Raw genomic sequence first — 27,461 nt, forward strand, 5'->3', positions numbered from 1 at the left:
GTATTTCTCCAGCACAAGCTCATCTGAGTTCACTGCCTTGTCTCTTCTCTAACTTGCAAATTTCTTATCCAGCTTGATCCAGTAAACGTCTTGCCCAAATCTGGGGCACAGACGATATTCAGGCCCCTTGGATGTGAAACACATGTTAAAATGACATTTCAACGGACTGGATCAATAAATATCATTCATCAAAACAAATTCTTAACTATACTGACTTGAACACTTATGTCCACACAAACCTACGCATGACTGTTTATACCAATTTGTCATAACCGCTGCAAACTGAAAGCAACCAAATTCTCCTTCAATGGGTGCGTGGGTAAACAAACTGTGGTAACTCCATACTATGGAATATTATTCAGTGATGAGAATAAAATGAGCTATCCAGCCACAAAAAGACATGGGGGAATATCGAGTACATATTGCTAAATGAAAGAAGTCAATCTGTGAAGGCTACACACTGTGTAATTTCAACTACATGACATTCTAGAAAAAGCAAAACTATAGAAATGATAACAAGGTCAGCGGGTGCTGGGCGGTCAGGGGCAGGGCAGGGAGGATGAACAGGGGATTTTTAGGTCAGTGAAACTACTCTGTATGACACTGTAATGGTGGATACATGACCTTACGCATTTATCAAAATGCGTAGAAAGCAAAGAATGAATCTTAATGTAAAGTATGGACTTGAGCTAGTAACAATGGATACAATATTGGAGCAGCAATGGTAACAAATGTACCACACTAATGCAAGATATTAATAATGGGAAAGCCCTTAAAATTTTTTAAAAACTTACAGAATATCTGATTCTTCTACAATGAATGCTTCAGCTAAAAAAGAACATGAAAATCACCCATGATCTAGAAAACCAGGGATAAATGCCATTTATATGCTTTTTAAAGATTACAAAAGTGCTGAGTTGCAGGGAGGGGAGGCTTTTTAACCTGCCATTCCTGACGAGGATCCTCAGATGCCTCTTCAACAGCTTACATGGACCAGCTACACAAGTGCGTGCATTCAGAATGAGGCACACGTGGAAAACCCTCTAGAAAGTCACTATATAATTTACCCGGGGAGGATGGGATTTAAAGTGCTCAGGGGGGGCCCTTTTATTGTTATAGGTACTCTTTTGCCATATATGCATCTGAATCATTTTGCTATTGTACAATGCACATGTGTTGCATTCCTGTTTTTTTAAAGGACCAATAAAAATGAAAAACAAATGACCCATTGTATCCACAGGTAGTTCTCTCTGTTTACAGGCCACACGGTAGGGAGAGGTCACTATGAGTCTTGTCACCAGCATAGGCGGAAGCTGGAGGGGAGGGGTGGGGTCTTCCCTGGATTTGAATCTTCATCCCCTAGCCAGATGCAGCACCCTAGAGGAAAACCTTGGCCTTGGCATAGGAGTTAGCAAGGCCCCTTTCCAGCAGGTTGCTCCACGACCCTCTGGGCTTGCTACTTTTATTCTACTGTCTGAACAGGTGTACTTATTCTTCTTTTCATAATTACTTTTTAAAAAACTTTTTAATTCTTCATTTTTAAAGTTATACATATTTTACATATAAGTGAATAAAAATTCCTTAACATTTAAAAAATGGTTTCCTCTCATCATTTTCATTCATTATCTCGATGTTTAAAATTAATTTAACTGCAGTAAAACCTACAGTTTTGAGATACTGGTGCATTACTGCCAATTACTACCTCCTTAACAAGACCGTAACCAATTCTGACATCTGGGACCCCAGCCTAGGACCCGGCTGCCCACATACTGCTATACTCACTGCACAACAGGAAGCTCGAGCCCAGGGTGGTTAGCTGTGTGGCTCTGGGCAAGTCACTCATGTAGTCCGAGTGCGTGTAGGCTTCAAGTGACATGTAGCCAGGGCCGGGAGGGCTGCGACTGCCCTTGACTGGAGACCTCTCCCTCTCCTCTTCCTGTTCTCTCCTGATCACCACGGCTCAGTCTGAATAGCTGCCATCTTGTACACTCAGCCTCTCCGGGGCCCGCTGGTCTTTCCAGGCTCCCAGTTTCCCCACCTGAAACCCTGCCCACAGGACTTTGGCCCTGGGCTGGCAGCTGGCTGAGCCCTTTGGCCCTGGCACCTTGCAGTTGGGTTTCTGCAGAAGGGACCATGTGACTCACAGGCAGGTGCCCAGACTTGCAGCACATCTGCTCCCTGTGGGTCGGACCTGAGGACACCTGAGAGGAGCACCAGGGTCCCTCTTATACAGAGTTCCCACCCACGCTGCCCAAGAAAGGGCAGCACCAGCTTTGGTCAGCCAGGGAGTGGCCTGCCAGCTAAGACAACGGCCCCAGGCCGTGGCTAGTCAGAATCAAGGCCAACCACTCTTAGGGGCAGGGAATTGTGGGAGCCTTGATTAAACAGGCAGGTGCTGACACAGGACAGGGAGGTGGGGAAGCCTGAGCCGGGGACAAACAGCCCATAGGATGGGTCAACGGTCCAGATCGGGGCATCAGCAGAAGTGCTGACCAAGAGTCAAAGTAAATACTTTTTATTCTGGGGGTCTCAGATCTTTTTGGACCCCTAGTTCAGAACCTGGAGGTCTAGGGATGAAGGAAGCTTGGTGTCTGCGTGCGGTAACAAGGGCTATATCCTCCGAGCATGGGCAAACCCGGCTCGGAGCAGTGGAGGAACTTAGACGTGGGTAGTTTTAGGGTTTTCAGACGTGTGTGGCCACTTGTGAACCTGTCGCTTCCAGCAGCTGTTCTTTAAGTAGAACAGGGGGTCCTCCAAGAGGATAGCGCCTCGGCACTGCGGGGCCAGAGTGGAGAGGCAAGACCGTGGCGACCGCTTTCTTGGCCTGTCACCTCGCATCCGTCGCCCAGCAGAACTAAGCTTAAAGGTTCACCAGGATGCCACCCCTCGGAGAGCAGCCAAGCCGTCAACTATCTTCACAGCAGCAAGACCTTCGGGTAGGGGCGGGGTCTCGGTCCCCTCCCCCAAGCAGCTTATTCAGGCATTCATGCCAGCCCCACGCCACGCCATAGCCTCCCTTGAGGTGGTCTCGAAACAGACTTCCCCATCTTATCACATGGCCAGTGATCTCTCAGTACTTCCTAGAAACTGGTCCCCCATAGCACCCACCCAGTGGACCCACTCCTTTTAGTGTGAGGAGAGCAGGTCAGCCTGTTCCTGACTACTGTCATACACGAGTTTGCCCTTAACAAGAGTGTGGCCCCCCGAGGATGGGGCAGGGAGGTAATGTCCTGCCTAGAGGTCCACACAGATCTCTGGCTCCACAAACATCAGAACACCTCAGGGCCCAGACACAGAGACAACGGAATATAGAGTAATAGTCGAACCATACTAAAGTACAAAAAATAAAAAATAGTAATTCAGTGTTTATCAAGCTTTCTGTGCGGGCTGACAGCTGCCGGGGCAGGGGAGTGAGGGGATTGAGCAAAAAAGAAGAAAAGAGAGAGAGAAAAACTCATGGACACAGACAACAGTGTGGTGACTGCGGGGGGTAGGAGGGGCGGAGGGAGGTGGAGGCGGGCGGGGGGTGGGGGGGATAAATGGTGATGGATGGAGACCTGACTTGGGGTGGCGCACACACACTACCGTGTACAGATGACGTGTGGTAGAATTATGTACCTGAAACACGTATATTTTGTTAACCAGTATCACCCCAATAATCCAATAAAAAGAAAAACATGTTCATGCTCCCTGGTAATTAAAAACACAAATGAAAGTTTAGTGGAGCACCCACTTTTGCTGATTTAATGAGAAGGGGAAAAAAACCCGCAAGGGCCACAACTAACGCTATGAAACTGGCATCATCAGATGTTATTAGGGACCCTGAGGATGTATCTCCCCCTTAGGAAATCCGTTTGGGTCTATATATCAAAAGTTTTGAAAAGCTCTGCTGTTAAGGAATGCTGTTTTCCTTATCCGCCGGTATTACTGGGATTCTGTGGTGCGCCAAGCATTGGGCCCGGCACCGCTGCAGTCACCAGACAGCACTGCAGGCCTCGACACCAGGGATGTCGGAGCCGGCCCGGGGATCATCGGTCGGGGGCTTCACGTATATGAGAGAGAAACAAACATTGTTCTTGTCTAGGCCACTGTGGCTTTGGGTTACTCGTGGCTGAACTTAGCTAACCCTATGCATGTAGAAGGTAAACGAGCTTTCACCAGCTGGTAACTGGTTTCTTACCAGAGTATTAGGCAAGATCATCAAAACAGAGTGAGAGTGTGGGAGGGAAGTGGAGGGCTGAGTAGAGGGGAAGGGCGTGGAATTATCATTGTGGAAAGAGAGTGCGGTCTTACTACAGAAACATTGTAACACAGCTAGGTAGTGACAAGTTCTTTCACAAGTTTCCAGAAATAGATACTTGAAGAATCCAGTTTTTAAACACCCTAAATGAATGAAGATGTACATCACAACATTATTTATTGTTTAAAAAAATTCAGAAATTACATAAATGCCAAATATCAAAAGAAGTGTTACATCCCACCTTATTTTTAAAATAATTGTTAGGCCCTGGCTGGTGTAGCTCAGTGGACTGAGCATGGGCTGTCCACTGTCGCAGGTTCGATTCCTAGTCAGGGCACATGCCTGGGTTGGGGGCCAGGTCCCCAGTAGGGGGTGTGCGAGAGGCAACCACACACTGATGTTTCTCTCCCTCTCTTTCTCCCTCCCTTCCCCTCTCTTTAAACATAAATATAATCTTAAAAAATTAAAATAATTGTTAGGAAAAGTAAACAGCAACAGATAAAATAAGCATGGTATTTAATATCATGCTTACATTTATTATATTGAAACAGTGGAATATGAAATAATGCATACACTATGAATACAACTATGCATGGTGGAAAAGGAGAAAGTACTAAATTACTAATAGAGTTTAAATTCCCTCAATTTTGTTGTGTTAATATTTAAAAACCATTATTTTAAACTAGCATGTGGGACTCACCTCCTTGAGTAGGTAACAACCTCTAAAAGGCGAGAGGCATGTGTCTCTGGGACCCAGGGCAGCTCCCACGGCGCTGGCACACTACCTGACAGATGGTTTCCCAAAATGTGCCTGAGATTCCACCATGACTGGGGAAGAACTTCCCTCTCTTCAACCAGTTGCGGGGTTTTCTCTGGGGGTCACAGTGCTCTCACCATCTGGTGAGCATAAAGTACACGCACTTTGCTTTTTACACAGGTGCTGTGCTGCTCCTGCCCCTCCCATGGGTGTGGGGCTTCTTCTGGTGGACCCAGAGCCCAACCCTGATAATGTCACTTCCCCACACACAAGAGGTCAGTCATGATGCCCCAGGGGAATAGGTTCTTGAAGAGCGTGGAATGACACTTCAGACTAAAGGGAGTGCAAGGACAGAGTGTTTACTTGAATGAGCAACCTCCATTCACTGCCGCATATGGGTCTCGCTTTTTCTTCATTTGTTCACTTTGATACTTACTGACTGCCAGCTACAGGGCAGGCACCGTGCTAGGTGCGGGAGACACCGTGCTGAACAGGTCCGGCACACCTCGTGCAGCTCACAGTCTGATGGGAGGGGGTTAAAGAGGCACCGACAATACCGTGGATTGTCGTGTGGGCACAGGATGCCATGGGAACAGGCAGCAGGGGCAGGCTAGTTGGTTAGATGGAAATGATTCATCATTTGGAAACTGACTTAGGAGTGCTGCAGTGGAGGAAGTGAGCAGGAGGTGGTGAGTGGTACGTGTGGACAGGCAGGCAGAGCCTGGTAGGCTGTGGTCAGGTGTTTAGCTGGGGATTTCTAGTACAGGTAAGGAAAGAAAAATGTCAGCCACTTCCTACGCAAGATGTGCTTTTCATCAATACTGAAATTTAGATGATATTTATGTTATAGTAAAATATGTACACAAATGGACATCTGGTTACCTTTAGGAGACAGTAAATAAGAGTAATAAAAATTAGCCCTGGCTGGTGTGGCTCGGTGGGTTGGGAACCATCCTGCAAATTGAAAGGTCACCAGTTAAATTCCTAGTCAGGGCACATGCCTGGGTTTCAGGCCAGGTCCTGGGTTGGGGCGGGGGGCATGTGGGAGGCAGCCAATCAGTGTTTCTCTTGTACATTAGTGTTTCCCTCCCTCTCTTTCTCCCTCCCTTCTCCTCCCTATAAATAGATAAACTCTTTTTTAAAAAAGAATTATAAAAATTAGTTGCAGCCCTGGCTTGTGCGGCTCAGTGGATTGAATGTCAGTCAGCCTGCGAACTGAAAGGTCACTGGTTCGATTCCCAGTCAGAGAACAGGCCTGGTTGCTGACCAGGTCCCCAGCTGGGGGCGTGAAAGAGGCAACCTATCACCGTTTCTCTCACACATCGATTTTTCTCTCCGTCTCTGTCTCCCTCCCTTCCCCTCTCTCTAAAAATTAATAATTGCATATTTATCCATTATGTATACATAGAGATGCTTTGGATAGTGTATATATATTTGGATATAATCAATATTTTGCTTTGACTGCCTCCTGATGAAATCTGTAGATGCTTTTACCAGAAAAATCCACATATTAACATGCCTCCACACACACACCAAGTTTCGCACACATCAAATCTTTCTGACTTTAGGATGCATTTTAACTACATGTGTTTATCTATGTCTATATTGTGTGTGCTTTTCAGCCTTTCCATAATGGGTATCTGAGACACCAAACTCTGAACTCTGCATTCACTATGTGAGTCCAATGTGTGGGTAAGTTCTCTTATGGAAAGAAAAAAAAAAAAAACAACCAAAAACCTCTGATAAAGGTGAATAACGCCCTGCCATGGGCAATTAGAAAGTACAAGAAAAAGGAACGAGTACCTAATCATAATACAGAGTGGGGCAAAAGCAGGTTTATGGTTGTTTGTACGAAAAATAATACAATTATAAACTGCATTGTTTACTCACAACTGTAAGCCTACTTTTGCCCCGCGCTGTATACTGCTTAGTTTTGAAATGAACAGTCTTTACACACTATGAAAACATAAACAGTGATTGTTTTCCATTATAAGCCTTTTGGAAATATCTGGATTTTTGAAGCACATGCTTGTGTTACCTAATTTTTAAAAAATTTGTTAACTCTTCCCAATCGAAACCCTCTATACCTATCTGCTTGTTCAGATTTTTTTTCATATATGTCAATAAGAATTTATTTTTCTTAAAAGATAGATCCTATGCCTTTCCTATTAAATTTTTAAGAAGATAAAACAGGAAAAAGGGATTTTGATAATTATTTTAGAAATATATCTCACTGGCTGCTCTAAGAAAAATAAATTGGAGAAGGGCAATCATCAATGACTTTACCTTTCACTTTGCCACTAGGCCAGCTAATACCAAATGGCCCTCGTGGTGTGTTTCTAGGGATCCTGTTTCCAAGAAAGAATATTTTTAAAAATTGAAGCAACAGCCTAAACATTTATAAAATAGCACATATGGTCAGCCTGAGGGGTCTCTGTGATAACCTGTTTTCTTCTTTGTTTATTTAAAAAAGAAGAAGAAGAAGGGGAAGAAGAAGAAGAAGAAGCCGCTTCCCACTCTGTACAGAGAAAAGTCACAAAGCAAAACCAGAGGCAGAACCAGCTTAAGCTCTGGTGAGGCCCCAGAACAACAAGATGCCAAACTAGTCGAAGTTTGGAGCACAGGGACAGCCCTGGAGCACAGGGCAAGTTCAGACAGCCCCAGGACTCCCCAAAGCTCTCTGCAGCTGGAGGGGTGGCGGGGTGGGAGCTGGCACAGGGTCTAGGTAGGGAGCTGGTCTGGACCCAGCCCCTTGAGAATGAGTAAGCCTGGGTCGAAATAGAGGACACAGAGCGACAGGTCGGATCTCAAACAAGTGAGTAGCATGGGCCTCTCCTGGGGAGGGAGGACACCTAGCTCTTCAGGAGCAGGCTCTACAGTCACCCGGACACGTCCACACCTGAAAAACACTTGTGTCTGATCATGCCAAAGATGGTGATTTTCCTCTGCTGTGGCCCAGCCACTTCCCTGGAGCTCTGCAACACAGCACGGTCATTGTCTGCCTTATTCTGACAATGTCTGCCTTATGTCTGCCTTATTCTGACACCTTCTGCATTAACCAAGACAAATTACAAGCACCACTGAACCACACTGCCTCGAAGAAGGGGCACACGCAGGGAAGGGTGGGAGAGCAGCAACACACAGGCGTGCTTCCTGTCGGGCAAACTCAGCTGGGGAAGTGGGGACCATCCCAGTTTTAAGGAACACAGTATTCTCCTTCTCAAACGGATCCACCAAAAGATTCCTTTAAATAAAACATTTCTGCCCTGGCTGGTGTGACTCAGTAGATCAAGCACTAGCCTGTGAACCAAAGGGTTGCTGGTTCGATGCCCAGTCAGGGCACATGCCTGGGCTATAGGCCAGGTCCCCAGTAGGGGGCAAGCAAGAGGCAACCACACATTGATGTTTCTCTCCCTTTCCTTCTCCCTCCCTGCCCCTCTGTCTAAAAATAAATAAAATCTTAAATAAATAAATAAATAAATAAAACATTTTCATGGAGCACTGGAGTAAGACTGTTTTATGAAGTATGTGCTGACTCATACCTTTTCAAGAACATCTACCTAATTTGACCATAGGCATCTCAACTTGCAGGGGAATGGCCCCTCTCTTGGGCCTATGATAGCTCTTTCCTTGTTTAGCCCTGTGTCTCTGTGTCTCTTCCTTTGCCCATCTCTCTTCCTGCCTAAACACAGGCACTCACCAAGTGTTGAGAACCACCCTGTCTGGTTTCAGAAGCTGTAACCCCCACCGAGGCTAAGGCTGAGGAAGCGACCTTGGACCGTAAGCCACTAAGGAGACAAAAGCTTATCTCCCTGGCAGGAGCTCCGCTTCTTCTCCTTTTACTTCATCCATAACTGGCCCCCAATGCTTGGTCGGTTAGCCAATGACAGGTGAGATTCCCCAAGGGGAGGTGACCTAAGACAGGCACGATCATGTGGGAGGCCCCCAAGGAAGGACTTTGGGGGCTACAGCAAAAGGGGGTGATGGAACCTCGCCCCTTGGCTTTGACCAAGCCTGAGTCCTCATTCTGCCTATGAGAAGTCTCCTAATCTCTTGGCTGCCTTACTCCCCCTGCCTGACTTAAGCCTGAAACAATGACAGAGGGTGGTGCAGCCCTGTGCTGGAAAGGGCAGGTTCCCCCAGCAATCAGGCCTAAGAAAGAATATGTAAAATTCTGTGAAACCTGCTTTGTTTAGAATGCTCTCAATTAAATGATAAAGGTCCAAGCAAGAAGTAAGTTTGTTCCTCAAAGTTTTACAGCTCTTTAGCTATCTGACCCTGACTCAGAATAGGCCCTCAGAGTTCTTAGTTATCTATTGTTTGATCCTTACTGCCAGACAATGACTAATGAGCTTTATCTGTATTCCTGTGCAAATGAACCCAATAAAACCTATTGAGGAATAGGCTCCCTAACCCCCCTTCTCCTTTGAGAGATCCACCATCTTTCCTCCCCAGGCAGATCATGTCTTGATAGACTTATTCTCATCCGTGGTGGCCAGGGGGGCCTGAGGCCAGAGCATCCCCCACAACCAAGAGTGCTTCTTTGGGGACTTCTTACATCCTCATTCTTTCTCCTCACTTGAGTGACTATCTCCCATTTCCTTTAGTCTCCTCGGTGCTGTTAATAGCTTACAACCACAAGTGCTCATTATGTGCCAGCCTCTGTACCAATCTCTAATTTCATCCTCGCAACAGTCCTATGGAGTAGACACTATTATCACCTCCTTTTTATACATGGGAAAACTGAGGCTTGTGGTGAGGGTTGGGGGGTTGAAGTAACTGCCTAAGGTACCAGCTAGTAAAGGGCAGAGCTGGGATTTGAACCAGGCTGGTCCACCTCAGAGACTCATCTGGCAAGATGATACTTCTGTACTTCCTGCAATTCTGTGCACTCTCTCACCTGGACGCCCCTTCCAAGGGGCTGGAGCCGTCTCCACCAACCCCTCAAACCCAGAACGCTGACCACCAGTTATCGGAGAGCACTCACTGACAGGTTTGAACTGGTTGTTTAAACACTGAAATACTTCCAAACCCTATACCACCTGGCACCCCGTCCCCTCCCCAGCCCATCCCCTCGAAGACTTCCCCGCATCCAGCAACCCCAGCACGGTGCTGGGGGCTGAGGGATTGGGGTCTGTGTGATAGCCTGTTTTCTTCTTTGGGGGGTTGGGCTGGGGTCGGGGGAAAGGGCAGAAAACTGTACTTGAACAATTAAAAATAATAAAAATAAAAATAAAACAACAACAAACAAAGAAGGGCTTCAGGGAGGGGTGCCAGGATGCCCTTGGCCTTGGTCCTCATCATTGCTACCCCTGCGGTTAGATCCCGTTCATATCGCTTCTGCCTCCTCCCCCCTTCTCTCCCCACAAACCAGTTCCTCCTCCTAACTTCCTTATTTCTGGGGCCCACAGCTCATTCTCAAATTCACTTTATAGGAGCCCTCCTTTCCTCTTCCCTACTGCTCACCTTCAACTGCTGGCCTTGTCCTTTGGCTTTGACCTCTTCCTCCGTCTTCAGCTCATCTCACCTGTCTCATCTTTTGCCCCTCCTTATGGTCTCGACCCTGGAACAGACCCCTTCAACTCCTGGCCCAGCTTTCTTGGGTCCTGCTGGACTTCCCCTACTCCCTGCCCCTGTCTCCTCCACATTCTGGAGGCCAGGTATTCAAGCACAAAGCTTCGCTCCCTCATGAGAAATCTACCTTCTAACCAACGTGGTAGTCTTACCCTGCCAGTGCCCTCTCCGTTAGAGTGCCTTATACAAAGAAGGTAATTCCTGAATATGCATTAAATACAGTTCACTGATACCCACTTATGTTTCCAAACTTGCCTGCCTTACCCAATCACAGCCCTCCCGTAAGGGCTATTGCCAGCCCCTCAGTACTCTCAGCAGCCTTGCCTCCCTACCCCAAGAGTGTGAAAGCCTCAGAGGCAGCCCCTGAAGTCACAGTAGTTTCCCTTCTGCCCATCTCTTCCCAAGTCCTGGCTGACTGTCCCATCTGCCTGACTCCTAAGCATCCAACGCAAGGCACTACGGCAGGTGCCAAGGGCTCAGCTGATGGTGACACCTGTCTGGGAGCTCGTGGTTGGAGCTGGAGGAGAAAGATATATTCATATGAAGGCCCAGTGGTGACCCACCAACTCCCTGTGGCACTGCCGTGGAAGATAGACATGTAGGCAGCTATGCTGGGACTCGCTGCACGCCACCCTCCTTGAGGCACTCACTGAGCATTTGGTCCATGGAGTCCTGCTGCACTAACAGCTCAAGGAGCATGAGAATGTTGCTTAACCCCTCTGCCCCTCAGTTTCCTGATCTGTAAAATGGGATAGTAAGTAAGCTACCGCCATAGGGTATAGCTGTGAGGCTTAAATGAGTAGTGTGGGTGAAGCATTTAGAACAGGCTTTCCACAGACTCTGTGCACAGTGATATTAGCTATTATTGTTTTTATTATTTGACATAAAGCATCACAGGAAATTAGAGATGGAAGATAACCTGTGCAAACTATCTCTCAGGATCTCAGATACCTTCTGAAAGTAGAAGCCCAGAAAGTTCTCTCCCCGAGACCATTCCCTAGGCACAGTCCCAATCAGACCTCATTTCTGTCCCCTCCCGTAACCACTCCTGCAAGTGTGCTTCAGGAGCAGCTGGGGGCTGCCTTCCTGTGGCCTGGGAGCCCTCTGAGGATGGAGGCTGCAGCGCTTAGCACATCACATGTCCTGCCGGCCTCACAGATCCACTTTACTGGCTCAGCAACTATTTGCAGAGCCCAACTATTTCCTGCGTAAGGGACAGTAGCACTGAAAGCCAGCACAGTTCCTGTCCCAAGGTGCTCGCGTGTTGGTAATCCCCAAATTCAAAACCATAAACTAACAAATGCTGAAGGACCAGAATGTGGGCCAAGGGAACTGGTGACAGAGCCTGCTGGGCGCTATCAGGAAAGGCGTCCCTGAAGAGCGAACAGCTGAGCGCAGATCTGAAAACTGGCTGTCTCACTGTAGGCGTGGAAGGTGGGAGGCCAGTCTCTCTGCTCTGCTTTTTTCCACAGTGCCCTTCATGGCACCCAGAAGTCCTATATTCTACCTGAACAGGCCTCCTTGCCAGCCAGCTGTGAGGTCATTCACCCTCCCTGTGAATGAAGCTCCTCAGCCCTGCACCCCACAGGCAGGCAGTATCCCCCAAAGAACCTCAAAAACCCCAGGAAAAGGGACTTCACAAGGCAGGGAATAAGCTGTCCCCGAGGCCACAGAGCCACGTCCCCCCACCCAGCAGCCCATGATAGAGGACACGGAGCCGTGAAGCTAAATGGAGGGCAAGCAGGGTCACAAGTAGGGAGCTGGGGCCACTTGGCAGCTGAAGGTCTACTTTGAGGTATGCCGACTTCCTGTTCCTGCCTTAAAGGAATGAGGGTATTTCCTCTAAGTGAAGGGGCACACACCTTTAAGGGGCGCCTGGGAGTAAGAAGGGTGGGGGGGGCGGGGGCGGGGAGCAGGCAGACCTGCTGCCTCCTGCTTGGGCTGGTCCTGCTGGGCTTAGACGCCCCCACCTGCTCATAGAGCCTCGCACCCATCGGCCTCCCTCTGGGCCCGGGCCACGACGGCCTGGGGAGGGGGCTCAGGAAACAGGGCTACGGGATGGGACACAGCTTCTGCAAGAGAACCGCTCTAGGGTCTGCAGAGGAAAGTCGGAGCTAACGTGGCTCTGACAGGCTATACGTTTCAGCGGGCCTGGAAAATGGGGATGACTGCGGCTGTCAGGCTGGCGAAGCTCACCCCAGGTCCCCGACCCCAGGCAACCCCAAATTCGCTAGCAGCCTCCAGGGCCGTTGGCTATTCCCCCGCTGGGCTGGGTCGCTCCTCCCTTTGGGTCTTGGTTTCAAGACCCTACTTGGTTTCAGACCCTTGGTTGGGTCTGTGAGATAAGGGGTAGATGTCCCAACTTCATGGGGCTCCGCTACACCCTTCCGCGGGAGTACGTGTGGCTGGGGTATGAGCAGCAAAGGGGGGACCCGGGAGCCGGACTCGGGGACTTGCAGGCGCGCAGCGGGCTGGGACCCCGGCAGAGTGGGAACCCCCATGGAGTGTCTGCTCCGGTTCTGCCCCTAGGCAGCGGGACGGTATGTGGCGCAGCGCGAAGTGCCGGAGTGGTGCGGGGCCGCCCCGCTCGCCTGCCCCGCAGACTTACCCAGAAGTTCCCCTTGAACAGTGAGCCCGTCATGGCCAGCGTTTTGGCGGGTGCGGAGGAGATCGGAGCAGCCAACGGAAGGTCGGGGGTGACTATCCACTGTCCCGCAGCTCCAGTCCGGAGTCTCACCGCCGGCGGTGAGGTCCGCCCCCGTCCTAAGCCACGCCCCTGGCTCCGCCTCCCGCCGGCCAGACCCGAAGCCCCGACCCAGGCGGATTTGAAGCCCCGTGGTGCCAGGCAACTATCAAGGAACGATCCCTCAATGCCTGCTCCTTCAAAGCCTCAGGGATTGGAAGGAACTGGTCCAGTCGCCTGCCCAAATTCGGCTCCGCACACAGCCCCCTCCTCCCTCGACCGCAGAGAAATCGAGGCTCCGCCGTGCATGGAGACCCGACCTAAGCAGAGGCGGGTTGTGGGGACCAAGGGTCAGCCGGGTAAAGCCTGAGGACTGAGTGTCCGTGGTCGCGTAACGGGTAGACGCTTCAGGGAGTCGTGTTCACGACCCCAGGTTCCCCGCTGCAGATCAGCCAACCCCTGGGTCATGTTTTAGTCTAAAAATCATGGAAAGGACATTTATACTTCCCCCCTTGACTCCTCTAGGCCCCTTGTGCCGTCCTTACAGGGCGCCCAGGAGCCCAGCTCCTCACTGACCCTTTCCCATTCTCGATTCAATACCGTCTCCGCCAATCCTCCTCCAGAAGTAGGAGCACAGAGCTTCCTTCCTCTCATAACACCTCCATGAAAACACAGTCCTAGGGTTAAGTCGGACCCATTCCTGCTTTGTAGTAACACGGCGCTCTGGGACAAAGCACTGTGCGCCGTCAAAACTCAAGCCCAGAGGTTGAGAAGCCGAAGATACGCGTCACTTCTGGGGCAGATCTACTCGAGGGGAGGATGAAGGTCAAGGAACTGGTCCAGTCGCCTGCCCAAATTCGGAGCACGCAACTCCAAACTTGAAGAGGCAAGCATTTACCTCCTGAGCAGGTTCTAGCTCTGTCCATAGTGAAATAGTAACGGCTGAAATGACTTTAAGGGCAGCTAAAAGGTTGTTTGGTAGTGCCACCCCCAGTCCCACAACTACAAGGATGGAAAGGGGGCCTCCAGCCCTGGGTGACTTCAAGGGCATGCATCCGTCCATCTGATGGTTCATCGTTTTGGAAAGCAGTTACAAGTAAAGGACGCCTGGCAGCACCACCAGGAGACAGCAGAGACGGGGAGGGCAACGGGAAGACAAGCTAACCCTTAGCAGGAAGGGTAAGAAATAGTGTAAACGGGAGATGAAAGGCGCTGAAGGACAAGACTTTTCCTCTAAGTTTTGAAGATTTGGGGACAAATACTTTAGATATAATTCCAACTATCTAAGTTTCAATTTTCAAATACATATTTTTTTCAAATCTTACAAGCTTTCGTGGTACATTGTGCTGGATTTTCAAGGCTAAGGTTTCATTTTAACTCTCCCACCCCCTGGTGGCAAGATTGCAAATTGCAAATATTTGTTGAAGCTGCTGGAAAGTATTCGTTTCTCAAACATTTATTAAGCCTATCACCTGGACAGGTGTTTTAAGTAAAAAGTACAGCTGGCTCATTGGTCTAGGGCTTGGGTCCATAAAGACAAGTAAATGTGTACTGTATTCAAGGGTCTATGACAAATTCAGGACATTTCACTAACAAAGTTTAACACTATTACAGCAATTATGAAATAATGAATTTTAATGGTCAATACATTTAAGATAACCCATTCCTATTTTGGCATACTCTTCAAATAATATACATTTGCATGGTTAGGTTTCTACTGTACATAAAATGTGGAGTCTTATTTTCTCAGCTTAGTATTTCCTAAGTCCTTAAATGAATCTTTCCTAACAAAAAGTTTGACAGCACACAGTGTAGACCAAAACAGACACTCTTGCATGTAAAATTAAGTCTTTGTGAAGAGAAATTTGGCCATGTCATCAAAATTTGACATGTACCTAGCTTTTGACCCAATGTTTCCATGTTGAAGACTTTTCCCTCTAAACATATCCCTCCTGTGCAAAGTGAAGTATGTATGTAGTTACCCACAGCAGTATCGTTGTTCTAGCAGATGTGAAGCAACCGAAAGTCCTTCCATAAACAATGACCTCAGTGTGGTATGATGTACCGCGACAATGAAATCATACTAAAGCGCAAAAAATAAGGAAGCTCTTTGTGAGTAGATACAGAACAATCATCGAGTATGTTTGGACGAGGAGGGAGGACGACACACGATTTTAGATCGCCTCCTCAGAGGGGATGGGGCTGAGGGACAGAAGGGAAGGAGACCAATTTTTCACTTCATGCCAAATTAGGCCTCTGAATTTGTATTGTGCGAGTTTATTACAAACCCCACATTATTAAAACTCAAATACTGTTTTATTTTTTGCATAATTTCCCCTCAGGTGGGTATACTGATACTTTCTTAGCATTTCCCTAATGTTTTTAGAATTACGATGACAAATATCTTTTATATAAACCTTTGTTAAAGTTCCTCATGGTGGAATTACACGTTGAAGAATATAAACATTTTTAAGGTTCTTGAAATATACTGCCAAAATGCTTTCCAGAAAAGTTATATCCATGTATACTCTCAGCAATGAAGAGGGTTTCCCCAGAGGTATTCAGGCATCTTTTCCCTGAAATGGAATAGCAGTGGGTAGTAAAAGTAACAAATGCCCACTAAAAAATCACATTTCCTTTTATGCTGTCCAAAACCTGGTATCTACATTTCCCTTCCTTCTTCCCTCTGCCAATCCAACCTCATTTCAGGTTACTCTTAATCTTTCAGCCTTAAGACATTGCTTCCTTTGTGTCGCTCCTCACAAAGCCACCAACTGTCCCTATTGCCTGTCAGAATTAAATCCCAAAAGCCTCTGCCTGTCCTTCAGAAGACCTTCCCAGTCTGGGCCCACCCTGGCCTTCCCCATCTCATTCCCCAGCTTCCTACCCTCCCCTCTCCCCATGCCAGTTTGCCTCTTCTCTGTCCTGCCAACCCATCTTAGCTCAAGCTTTGTGGGCTATCTGATGCAGACACTGGCCTGCAGTGTCCGCACCATTATGAATGAAATGAGACATTCACATGAACTACCAAGTCTGGTGGATGAAAAGGGACAGCATGGCTTTTCTCTCAAGGGGAGCAAAAGCCTTGGCCCTTGCTGTGACCGGCCTTTATTGGGTTTCTCGGGACATTACAAGACGGTTCTCATTTACTATGCACGGGTTCGCTTTAGGTGGTTACCTTTTGCAGAAAACAAAGGAGCCAATGCCACTAATCACATCACAGAAGAGGGATATTTGCAAATGAACAGGCAAAATTGGTTACACTGGTCCTTGGAAGGTTTAGCACGGTTTTTAGGAAGTTATTTTGCAATAAATGTTTGCCACTGGGACCGGGCCCACTCCATGCAGAATGGTCTCCTACACTATCTGGCTCATGCTTCCTCCTGCTCCAGTTCCACCCCATCACCATTCCCCACCTTCTCCAGCCCTGTCTGGCCACTTCTTAAAATTCTAGAACTCAACTCTGCCATACAAACTAGCCCTTAATATGATATATCCTATGCTCTTCTTTAATTTCTATTCTTGGATATGTTACCTCCCCAAGGTAATTGCAAAACACGTCAAGAAAGGTATTTTCTCATGTATTAAATACATGATGAAGCCAACCAGAGAACCCAAATGAACTCTCGGACCCCTAATAGCAATTATCAATTTTTACTTCAGTTCCCCTGGTCTCATCCCCCTCTTCCAGGAAGCAGGGGTAAACTGGGCAAGGGGTACTGACCAAGTAGCTAAAGCCACAGGAGACCCCAGGAACAGGACTGTTTCTAGGACTGGAGCAGGAAAATACACAAGGTAAGCCTGGAGATCTTGTAGTCCCAGAATGCACACCTACACACACAAAACTGGGGCGCATGCACGAACGCAGGAGCCCGCTGAAAGATCCCACAACGGCCCAAACAGGAACAATATGAGTAACAAAAGATTGGATCTGGTATGAGATCCCAATTGAATTCAAAATACAAGATATTCCAAAGGACTAGTTGACTCCTAAAAAAGTTCAGTCATGGCAAACAAGAAGATCAATAAAAAATTCTAGATTTAAGTAATTTTTAAAATAGACAAAACAGATAATATACTTTTGCTTGGGTTCTGATTAAAAAATTATTATAAAAGATACTTGACATATCTGAGGAAACTTCAATATGAATTGCATATTATTAACCAACACTGGCTTTCTCAGACCTTCACCATTCCCCCATGATAGGCTATCGAAAAACATTTGACAGCCGTCTGGCTGGCACACAGGAGGGCCATCAGGCCAAGTATTTAAGCACACCTGGTGAGAACAGCCTGGTACCTACCTGTGAGTTCTACTTCACTGGTCTGTGAGTTATTCATTTAAAAACATTTGAATCTCAGAATTTGTTTCTCCTCATTTGTTGCTGCAATAGGGTGGGCTAGGCTCTGGTTCAGAAAAACTATAAGGGAAAAGAGCCAAATAGGACACAGGTGGCATGGTAACAGGTTGAGTGGGGGGTGGGGAAGACCATTTAATAACTGGAACTAAAAAAATGGACATGCACATGGAAAAGAAAAACGAAAAAGACTCCTGACCTCTACACAAAACTGTAACTCCAGGCGGACTGTGATGGTCAATCTTGCATGTCAACTTGGCAAGGCTGTGTTACCCAGTTTTTGGTCAAATACCAGTCCAGATACTGCTGTGCAGACTTTTTAGACATGATTAACACTTAAAATTATCAATAGGCTTTGAGTAAAGCTTATTCCTTTCCATACTGTGGGTGGGTCCCGAAGCCTTAAGAGAAAAACCTGAGGTCCACAGAGAAAGGAATTCTACCTCAAGTCACAACTATTCCTGGGCCACCAACCTACCAACCCACCCATTCGAACTTGCCAGCCTCCACGAAATACATCCTCTTTGTTGTAGTTCTCTGGAGAACCCTATCACATGGATTCATCTCTTTGATGACAAAAGCAAACCTTTAGAACTCTTAGAAAATAGTTATCTTTGTCACTATCAAGATTTCCTAAATAATACCAAAAGTACTAACCATAAAAACTAACTTCATCACACTATAATTAAGAGCTCCTTCAACAAAGCATGTTAACTAATGACACAATAAGATATTGACAAGCATTCACAATTCTATTCATTCTGATATCCCCTTTCTCAATTTTTGTCCCAATCTTTCAAAAATTTCCAATGTCCTATTCTTTTCTTCTTTACCTTTTTTATACAGAGAAGCCAGTGAGGCTACTCATTATTAAATGTGACTTTGCCACATATATCCGATTATCCAGTTAATGAATTTCTCTTTAACAAATACACAGCATTCTAAAATCTTATAAAGAACTTAGCTGTGATTTACCTAGGTAAGCCCACTTAGATTGCAAATCAAGTAAAATAAGCTAAAAAGCATGTCTACCAATTCCACCAAGTAATCTCAGTTCTTTTTAAAGAATCACTCAAACTACAGAAAACCACCAAACAATGTGGAACCTTTATTTTTAAGGTGATTTCTGTACATCTGGAGTATGACAGTAACCCTTTTACAAATGGAACTGATTACTAGGAGAAACAATGACAAAACCCAACTGGTATTTCACGTGAATCCATAGGAGTTTAAGCTTCAAATCCAGCCAAGAAGTTTGTTACAATCTCTTTCAGCTTTGCATCGGACTGTTCTGAAATCTTTCCATCAGCCCTATTTGGAAATAAAAGCAGATCATCAGTCCTGACATGGACAAAAATTCAATAACTACAAAATTTGGAAGAATTTTAGCAAGACTTTGTATCTTAAAACTCACAAAAAGAGGCCATCTACTGTGTTCATACCTGATAGTGCCCAACAGAGCTTGGTGTTGGCTGACAACATGAGACAAGAAAGCATTCTCAAACTTTGTGATCTTACTGGGCTCCAGTTTATCAAGGTAACCCCGTACACCAGCATAAATAACAGCCACTTGCTCTTCAATAGCCATGGGAGCTGGGGAGGAAAAAGGATGCCAATGAGTTGTTGAAATAAATGCCATGTTACCAAAGTCAGAGACACTCTCTTCTTCCTCAATTAACATGTCTCTACATATCACTTACTTCTCATGTTCTCAGTGAGAAACTCCCTTCTACTTCCCTCCCCAAGAAACAGTATTTTTCTTATACTTGCAAGCCCCAAATGTAATATATGGGCACAGTCCATAAGCACTGTTTTAGATACATGTAATTTGCTGAAATTTTGTAACATAAATGCATACTAACATTGTTTTAAATTTGCCAAATTCTACACTCATATAGCGGGGCAGGGAAGGGGGTAAGAGCATCTATTAAGTCCTAATTCCCCAAAGAAAAGTACTGAATATATTTAGTAAGTTTTGCTAGTTAACTAAGTTTGTATCATTTGCATTTAAATAAGGACTGCACTTTAGTTAAAAACAGGCATCAATTACACTCAAAAGGCAGTTACCTCTGATTAAAGATAACAGCACATATTACAGCTTATAGGAAGCTACGTGGTATTTCCACACAGTAAAAACCTGACCAAAAAGAACTTACAATACTGTCCTTGCTTCAGCAACTCAGTCAGGCGCACACCACGACTCAAGAGTTGCTGAGTGGCAGCATCGAGATCAGAACCAAACTGCGCAAAAGCAGCAACTTCACGATACTGAGCCAATTCCAACTTCATGGTACCTGCCACCTGCAACACAGAACTGGTTAACTCATACAATACCAAAGTTCTTAACTCAATGAATGACACAGAGCACCATATACTTTGATTTTAATCTAATGATACCCATCCCCCTCAAAGTACAGCACATTACCTGCTTCATGGCCCGGGTCTGGGCAGCAGATCCAACACGGGACACAGACAAACCAACGTTAATGGCAGGGCGAATACCTTTGTAGAACAATTCTGTTTCCAAGAAGATCTACAATTTAAGGAGAATGCACACGCTAGCAAACTTTTTTAAAAAGTCAGTATTTCAAAATTAAGATGCTGCCAAAAAACTAAAGCCCAAAAATGTTGAGGAAGAATGCTAAATGATTTCTTATGGTAAAGAGCCCCTCCAATCTTTCACAACCCAAATCAACCCACATATTTCATTGCTGAGACTAGATGTGCATGACAGGAAAAAAAGTAACCTATTTTATTAAAATACATACAGGTCAAATGATATGATCTCTGGGGTTTGTTTAAAATTACCCAGGGGGAAGAACAGTAGTGGGTCTCAATGAAGCAACAATAAAGTACTCTCTACCATGAACTGATAAGCGAGTGAGAAATACAGGGGGTTTTGCTATACTACCTTCCTTAGTTGTGCATACATTTGAAATTTTCCGTACTGAAAATATAAAAGGCTTTTAACAAAATCAGTTCATTGCCACTAGTTTCAACAAATGCCTCAGAATCATCCTTTTACATTTATATTAAGCACAAAAAGAATACCTGTCCGTCAGTGATGGAAATGACATTCGTTGGAATGTAAGCAGACACATCACCAGCCTGTGTTTCTATGACTGGTAAAGCAGTCAAGGAGCCCCCACCAAAGGAGTCGTTCATCTTGGCTGCTCTCTCCAGCAGACGGGAGTGCAGGTAGAACACATCACCAGGGTAGGCCTCGCGACCAGGGGGCCGGCGCAGCAGCAAAGACATCTGACGATAAGCAACAGCCTACAGTACAGAAAAGGGTTGCAAAATTCACCTGTCAGAGACACTGCGCATTCGTCGCCTTTCCCTGTGGTGCAAACATACAAATAGAGTCTAAAAATACATTTCTTTTACCTGTTTGGATAAGTCATCATAGATGATCAAAGCATGCTTGCCATTATCCCTAAAATATTCTCCCATGGAACAGCCAGAATAAGGAGCCAGGTACTGCAGTGGGGCAGCATCAGAAGCAGTAGCCGAAACCACAATGGTGTACTTCATGGCATCTGAAAAGAACACAGATTTTAAGGTTTACAAGGTTGTCAATAATGGGATTTTAAAATTAGAGGCTACTGTAATTAAATGATCTAAGTGCTTTTACTAAGTTACTGTTCAGATTAATGAGCCCTGGCCTGTGTGGCTCAGTTGGCTAGAGCATCATCCTGTAAAATGCAAGGTCACAGGTTCAATTCCCAGTCAGGACACATGCCTGGGTTATGGGTTTGGTCCCCAGTCGAGGCGCCAAAGAAACAATCAATCTATGTTTCTCTCCCCCGCCCTTTCTAAAATCAATATGCACATTAAAAAAAATTAATCCAACAGCTTCTACTTTGGTAAGAAATTGATGAAACCTTAAAATGTATTATTTTATGCTATTTTTACATATTCTTTTGTTTTATCTATTATTTATATTACTATAAAGTTCACTAGGGAGCAATTAAAATCAGCCTCCGTTAAGTAGACACTATCCTAAGATCGGCTGCTGTAGGACTCCCAGGTTTAATACCTGCATCTGTAAGCCTCTTCACCAACTGGGCAACAGTGGATCTCTTCTGACCAATAGCAACATAGATACAGTATAGCTTCTTCTTTTCATCAGTGCCATCATTGAAACGTTTCTGGTTAATGATTGTGTCAATAGCAATCGACGTTTTGCTTTAAAAAGAGAGTAAACATAAATCTTACTAAGTAAATATTTCAAAGAATTTCCCCATTAAAATGTCACTACTACAACTACTCCACGCATCCCATTCTACTCTCCTCATTGTATCCAAAGCATTTACCATTTTCAACACCAAAAAGTCATCTTTTCAGAGCCAATTTTAGTCAGAACTTTTAGTAAGCTACGGAGTAGTCTTTACCCAGTCTGTCGGTCACCAATAATCAGCTCACGCTGACCACGACCAATCGGCACCAAGCTATCCACAGCCTTAATGCCAGTCTGCATTGGTTCCCGCACAGAGATTCGAGGAATGATCCCAGGGGCTTTCAGGCCAACTCGCCTTCGTGTCTTGGAACCAATTGGACCCTGTTAAACAGTAAGAAGGAACCCCAGAACAATCAGTTTTGATACTTGTTAGAAAGCACAGCAGCATCTAATTAACGATAAACCTACCTTTCCGTCAATGGCATTACCCAGGGCATCTACTACACGACCCAACAGCTCCTCGCCAACAGGAACGTCCACAATGGCTCCTGTTCGCTTCACAATATCTCCTTCCTTAATTAGCTTGTCATTCCCAAACACGACGACACCAACATTGTCGGGTTCCAGGTTCAGAGACATACCCTGCACGAAAGACACAATTGAACACCACAGAAGCTAGCGTGAGTGGCTCCTCTCCCCACACGGCAACACCACATGATACGAACACAGCTGGGGGAAAGAAGCAGTGGTGTCCTTCACCTCTAATTTACTCAAGTGTTTTCCCAATAAACGACCTCCTTCGGTTAAAACTTTTAAAATGCCAACATGTTCCCTTGCATGATCTTAGAATAACATTATAAAAACCCAACGAACTCTCTATCACATCCTCAAAGAACACATGGAAGCAATGAAATTGCGCATGTTAAGCTTCTACCACTACATTTCCTTTGACTATGGCTTTTTAGCTGGGTGACTAGTATAAAATAAAGCATCAAGCTCAACTGGAAATTTTAAGACACACTTGATTTACATCTTTTGATCTGTAAGAAGCTCCATAAACAGTTTGATTATCTAACGAAAACCTCTATTTGTTAATAGAAGTGAAATTAAAAGCTACCTAATCAAAATCAAATATTTGTGATAAAATAGTACTGGGTAGTCTGTCATCATTACAACCACATTTCAAAATGCTAAGATTATAGGTCCCTAAATCATAACTAAAACCAAAGGGCTATTCCAGGACCCAAGTCTGGTCAGTAATGAAAGATCTGGAGGAGTACTTAGAATAAGTAAAGAGGAGTATCACAGACAATCATCGGAAATACTGAATCTTTTAGTCTAAGTCTCTGATTTTAGTAGTCACTAACCCTCTTTGGCTTACTAAATTTAAACCAAGCCAGATTTAAAAAACTCAGTCCCACCAGCCATAGAACATTACATGTTCAGTAGTCTCATAAGTATACTAGTTACCATATTGTAACAGCAGACACAGAATATTTCCCTCACCACAGAAAGTTCTATTGGACAGAGTATCAGTCAAGACTCTTAAAAGCGAGAAAGAAATTCGAGCTCATCAATTTCACCCTAATCTTTCAAAGATATACAAGATACATACACTGAAATTAAAATTTTAAACTTTTGTCTTTATGATTAATCTACCACATTTAATGGCTTTTTCCATAACCATGTATCAGCCACGAGGACCAAGACCATCTTTCATCTTTCCTTAGCAGAGGACTTAGCAGATAACCCTACTGGCCCCGGTCCATCTAGAGATCAGGCTCTAGTTTCCTCGGAGGACCCAGGACTCCTAAAACTTTTATTTCTCATTGCACTAGCCAACTAGGCTCAACCTAACAGAAGTGGACTTGGATTGCCAAAGAGCTTCTGACAGCTACATCACTAACTCATCTCTCACCGATAGGTATACTTGTGCTAGAAACACAAAGTCAATCAATGACTTCAAACTTTCAACCAGAAATGAATTTAGTCAACGTTATCAAATGCTTTTGCTTCAAATGATCTTAACACCTACGAAGGACAGACCTGAATGTCTTAAAATTTGGGTGAAGATTTACTAAACTACATATTTAGAAACTAATGGCTATGATTTATATACACTGGTTCCTAGAGGAAAAGCACTTAAATTTATTTCCACAATCTATGACAATGACCACAAAACCCTGAGGCAGACTGAGACTTAAAAGTTAAAAAAAATCTGATATAATCTCTGATTTACCAAATGAATGAAGACACCAATGCTAAAACAGTCAAACCTCATTTTATAATTTACCTTTAAGCCTGAAGAAAACTCTACCATTTCTTCTGCTTGAACATTCCTCAGCCCATGTACTCGGGCAATACCATCACCAATACTTAAGACACGCCCAGTCTCTTCAAGGTCAACAGAGGTATCAGCTCCAAGAATGCGCTCTTCAAGAATAGAGGACATCTCAGCGGTGCCTGTTGAGAAAGGACAGTGTTTTCGCAAAAATATCTAGCCCCAGTATGTTTTCAAAACCTATTTCCCCAATAACATAAGTACTATAGCTTTATGATCACAATAATGAAATTATATTCTAAAACGCAACATGGTTCTATTAAAAAAAGCTCGATACCTATCACTGTGAAAATGAACCCAAGTGACTGAGAGAAAACTTCACAAGACAAATGTGACACAGACAAGGAGGTAGTAAAATTAAGCAATACCCTTAAAAGAAATATTTTCTATCTTGTTCCTGTGATTACCTCCCCACTCATCTCTAGAATTTGCAACATCCAAATTCACAGATCCATAGATTAACAGCTACTACCCTTGAAACACACAGAAGTAAAAACTGCACACTTCATCTAATGTTTTCCAGGAGAGGAGAATCTTTCATAGATCAGAAAATGTGCCCACCACCTGAAGTGTGTGCATTTTGTTTCCACACAAGATGTTATCAGAACAAAGAAGCTGTAATAACATCAAAAGAAAAATATGTAACTGTAGTTTACTTCACCAGAACAAGCAAACCTACCAAGAGAGAACTAAATGGCACAATGCATGTTAAGAATCTGAGATTCCGTAGTAACTAAAACTGACCAAAAAAAGGAATAGGGAAAAAAAATCTGCAACAACTATGTAACTTACTTTTCATTTCCTAAGAAAGTAGTTAAGATTGCTATACACTTAGAAATGACTCACCAGACTTCTGGACACGAGTGTTGGAGGCATGGAGATTCCTTGCAGCAATGAAGGATGATCCCAAAGCATTTTTGGAGACCTAGGGCAAAAATATTTTTTTAAATCTGCTTTTTTAAAAATTTACTTATTTTTAGAGAGGGAGGAAGGGAAGGAGAAAGAGAAATCCATGTGCAGGAGAAACATTGACCAGTTGCCTCTTGCACGCCCTCAACCCCAGACCTGGCCTGCAATCAACCCAGGCATGTGCCTGGGAAACAAACGGTGACCTCTCAGTTTGCAGGACAACACCCAACCCACTGAGCCACACCAGTCAGGGTTCAATCTGATTTTTAAAAAGGCCTTCGTAAAACTGGCAAGCTTGAACGCAGGCTTAGCTTAACCAAGTTATCAATTAAAATACTAATTATACTCACATTATTATTTAAAGATGCTTAAAATTGAAAGACAATTAGGCAGGTAAGAAAGTAACTTTAGATATGTGAAAATCTATTATGCGATTCCTGGTACACTGTAAGTATATGAAACAGTTAACAAAGTATCTTTCCCTTTATCAGTACTACTATTTCCACTCAAGGGATATCTCATTTGATTTGGGGAAATTGTCAGTAAGATAAACTGCTTCCTAAAAGGTGCAAATTCAATAGATTACCTATTTTAAAAAACAAATTTTAAAAATCGAGCGAACAAAAAACTGTCAATGTTGGAAATTGAGGCATGGCATATGCAACTTTTTTTTTTTTAACCGCCTTCAATCTGTATCATGTCTGGGCCCCTCCTTCTCCGAAGTTTAATACTGTGATTGGCCACGGTCCATTCTGAAGTTTCCACAGGACCTGGATGAAAATTGTTAAAAATGTTTTTTTGCTAAAAGAAACCCAGAGTGCTACCAGCGGTTGTGTTAGCGCAGCACCATGTCCAGTATGTTTACCTTTCAAACTGAGACCAATTTTAACATGGAAAAGGAAAAGTGTAGAAATGCTTACATAGGATTTAAGTAGGTTAACTTCCAGAGAGGTAATGAAGGGCATTGACCTTTACAGATATTTTCCAACCTATGTTCTATTCTCCTTGAGTTCTGGATCACTAACAATTCCTCAAGGACGAAATCTTAAAACATGTCCAAGTACCACAAAGCAACGTCGTCTCTAGCAGAAGACAATGTAGAAGCCAGCTTCACTGTTGTCACGGCAGCGGCCACATGAAATGCATACTTGCCCCTGTGCGCTGTTTTCACAACCGTTTCAGTACTCAGCACTAAGAGATCACCTACTTAAGTATTCAGAAAATCACCTTTATTGCTCTCCTCTGAACCGACCTCCAGGCAGAGGTGGAAAGCCGGGACCCGCTGACCTTCAAACAATGTCAGGCTTCCCCAGCTCGCCTGACCTTCAGCGAGGGAGTGCCGGAGAATCAGCCTGGCCCGGCCTCGAGGTTTCGGAGCAGGCTTCGGACTGGGCCCAAGCCCTTTCCTTCCCCCAAGACCCCTCGAAGGCCGCTCTCAACTGAAGACGGAAATTCTCCTGAGTCCCCAGCTCCGGACAGCATCAAGGTCACTGCCTTTCCCGCACCACTTTGCACCATCCCGCACCGATGACGAACGCAAGGGCCCTTTCGCCCCCCGCCCTGCCCTGTGCGGCCAGGCCGGAGCAGCCAACAGTGCAAGATGGCGGCGTCCGCCACAGCCCCTCACCCTCCTTGCAGAAGAGCTCCCAAACTGCAGCAGCACGACCAACTCATTGCAATCCCTACCGGGCCACCTTCCACCCGCTGATGCCCCGCGCTCACCAGCCCGGCTCGCCGAGGGAGGGCGCGGGCCACGGCCGCGGCGACGCGCACGGACAACATCTTCGCAGCTCCCAGGTGGTTCCTCTGCAGCCGCAGCCTCCGGACTGACTGGGACAAAATGGCTGAGCGGCGAGGAAGGTCAAGGGAGCCAGCCTAGTTAACCCGGAAGTACTGCCCCTCGCGTTCACCTCCGGGCGCAAACTACCTTTTGCGGGACGTGGGGGCGGTTACTTTTTCTTTTTAAGTATTATTTTTAGAGTTAAACTTAAAAATAAGTGATTAAACCTGTTCCAGCTTCCGCCCAGGCATTGGCTACACATTTACTTTGGCCTTTGGAGTTGACCTTGTGGCTGCCCCGGGCGACCACGTGTGTAGCGGAACCAGCTATGAAGCAGTTTCCTGGCCGTACGCCGGGTGCGAGGTGATGGTGACACCTCGTCTGAGGGCGCTGCCGGCTCGACCGTGAGGCGGGTTGATGGTGACTGGTCCGAGGCTACTGCTATTAAACAGTGTCGGCCGCAGGGCGTCTTCTGCCGAGAGAGGTGACACTCAGATTGACGGAGCCCCACGCTTGACCCTCCGAGTCTATCTGAATATTGACAAGCACCGACACCGACACGCCCTCAAGTTGGAGAACCGCTGTTCCTTTGAATCCTATCTAAGAATTAGAGAAAATTGTTTTAACACTGTAACATGC

General features: G+C 45.5%; 2 protein-coding genes across 2 annotated transcripts in view; both read right to left on the minus strand.

Moving 5' to 3' along the window:
• Positions 1-13,324, minus strand: part of PSTPIP2 (proline-serine-threonine phosphatase interacting protein 2) — a 67,241-nt gene extending 53,917 nt beyond the window's left edge. The window contains exon 1 of the mRNA XM_045850414.1: positions 13,180-13,324. Within this exon, the coding sequence (XP_045706370.1) occupies positions 13,180-13,212 (33 nt within the window). The 5' untranslated portion in view covers positions 13,213-13,324. The remainder of the gene's footprint in view (positions 1-13,179) is intronic.
• Positions 13,325-18,700: 5,376 nt separating this feature from the next.
• On the minus strand, positions 18,701-26,917 carry ATP5F1A (ATP synthase F1 subunit alpha). The gene is made up of 12 exons (XM_045850148.1): positions 26,765-26,917; positions 24,980-25,058; positions 24,086-24,255; positions 22,261-22,434; positions 22,007-22,173; positions 21,652-21,800; positions 21,000-21,151; positions 20,664-20,888; positions 20,038-20,145; positions 19,769-19,913; positions 19,055-19,205; positions 18,701-18,923 (listed from the first exon to the last, which is right to left on the minus strand). The coding sequence occupies exons 1-12, from the start codon at positions 26,822-26,824 to the stop codon at positions 18,842-18,844; spliced, it is 1,662 nt and encodes a 553-aa protein (XP_045706104.1). The 5' UTR covers positions 26,825-26,917; the 3' UTR covers positions 18,701-18,841.
• Positions 26,918-27,461: the final 544 nt, after the last annotated feature.

The sequence above is a fragment of the Phyllostomus hastatus genome, unplaced genomic scaffold (assembly GCF_019186645.2).
Source record: "Phyllostomus hastatus isolate PE091 unplaced genomic scaffold, TTU_PhHast_1.1 phas_contig_80, whole genome shotgun sequence".
Taxonomy (NCBI): domain Eukaryota; kingdom Metazoa; phylum Chordata; class Mammalia; order Chiroptera; family Phyllostomidae; genus Phyllostomus; species Phyllostomus hastatus.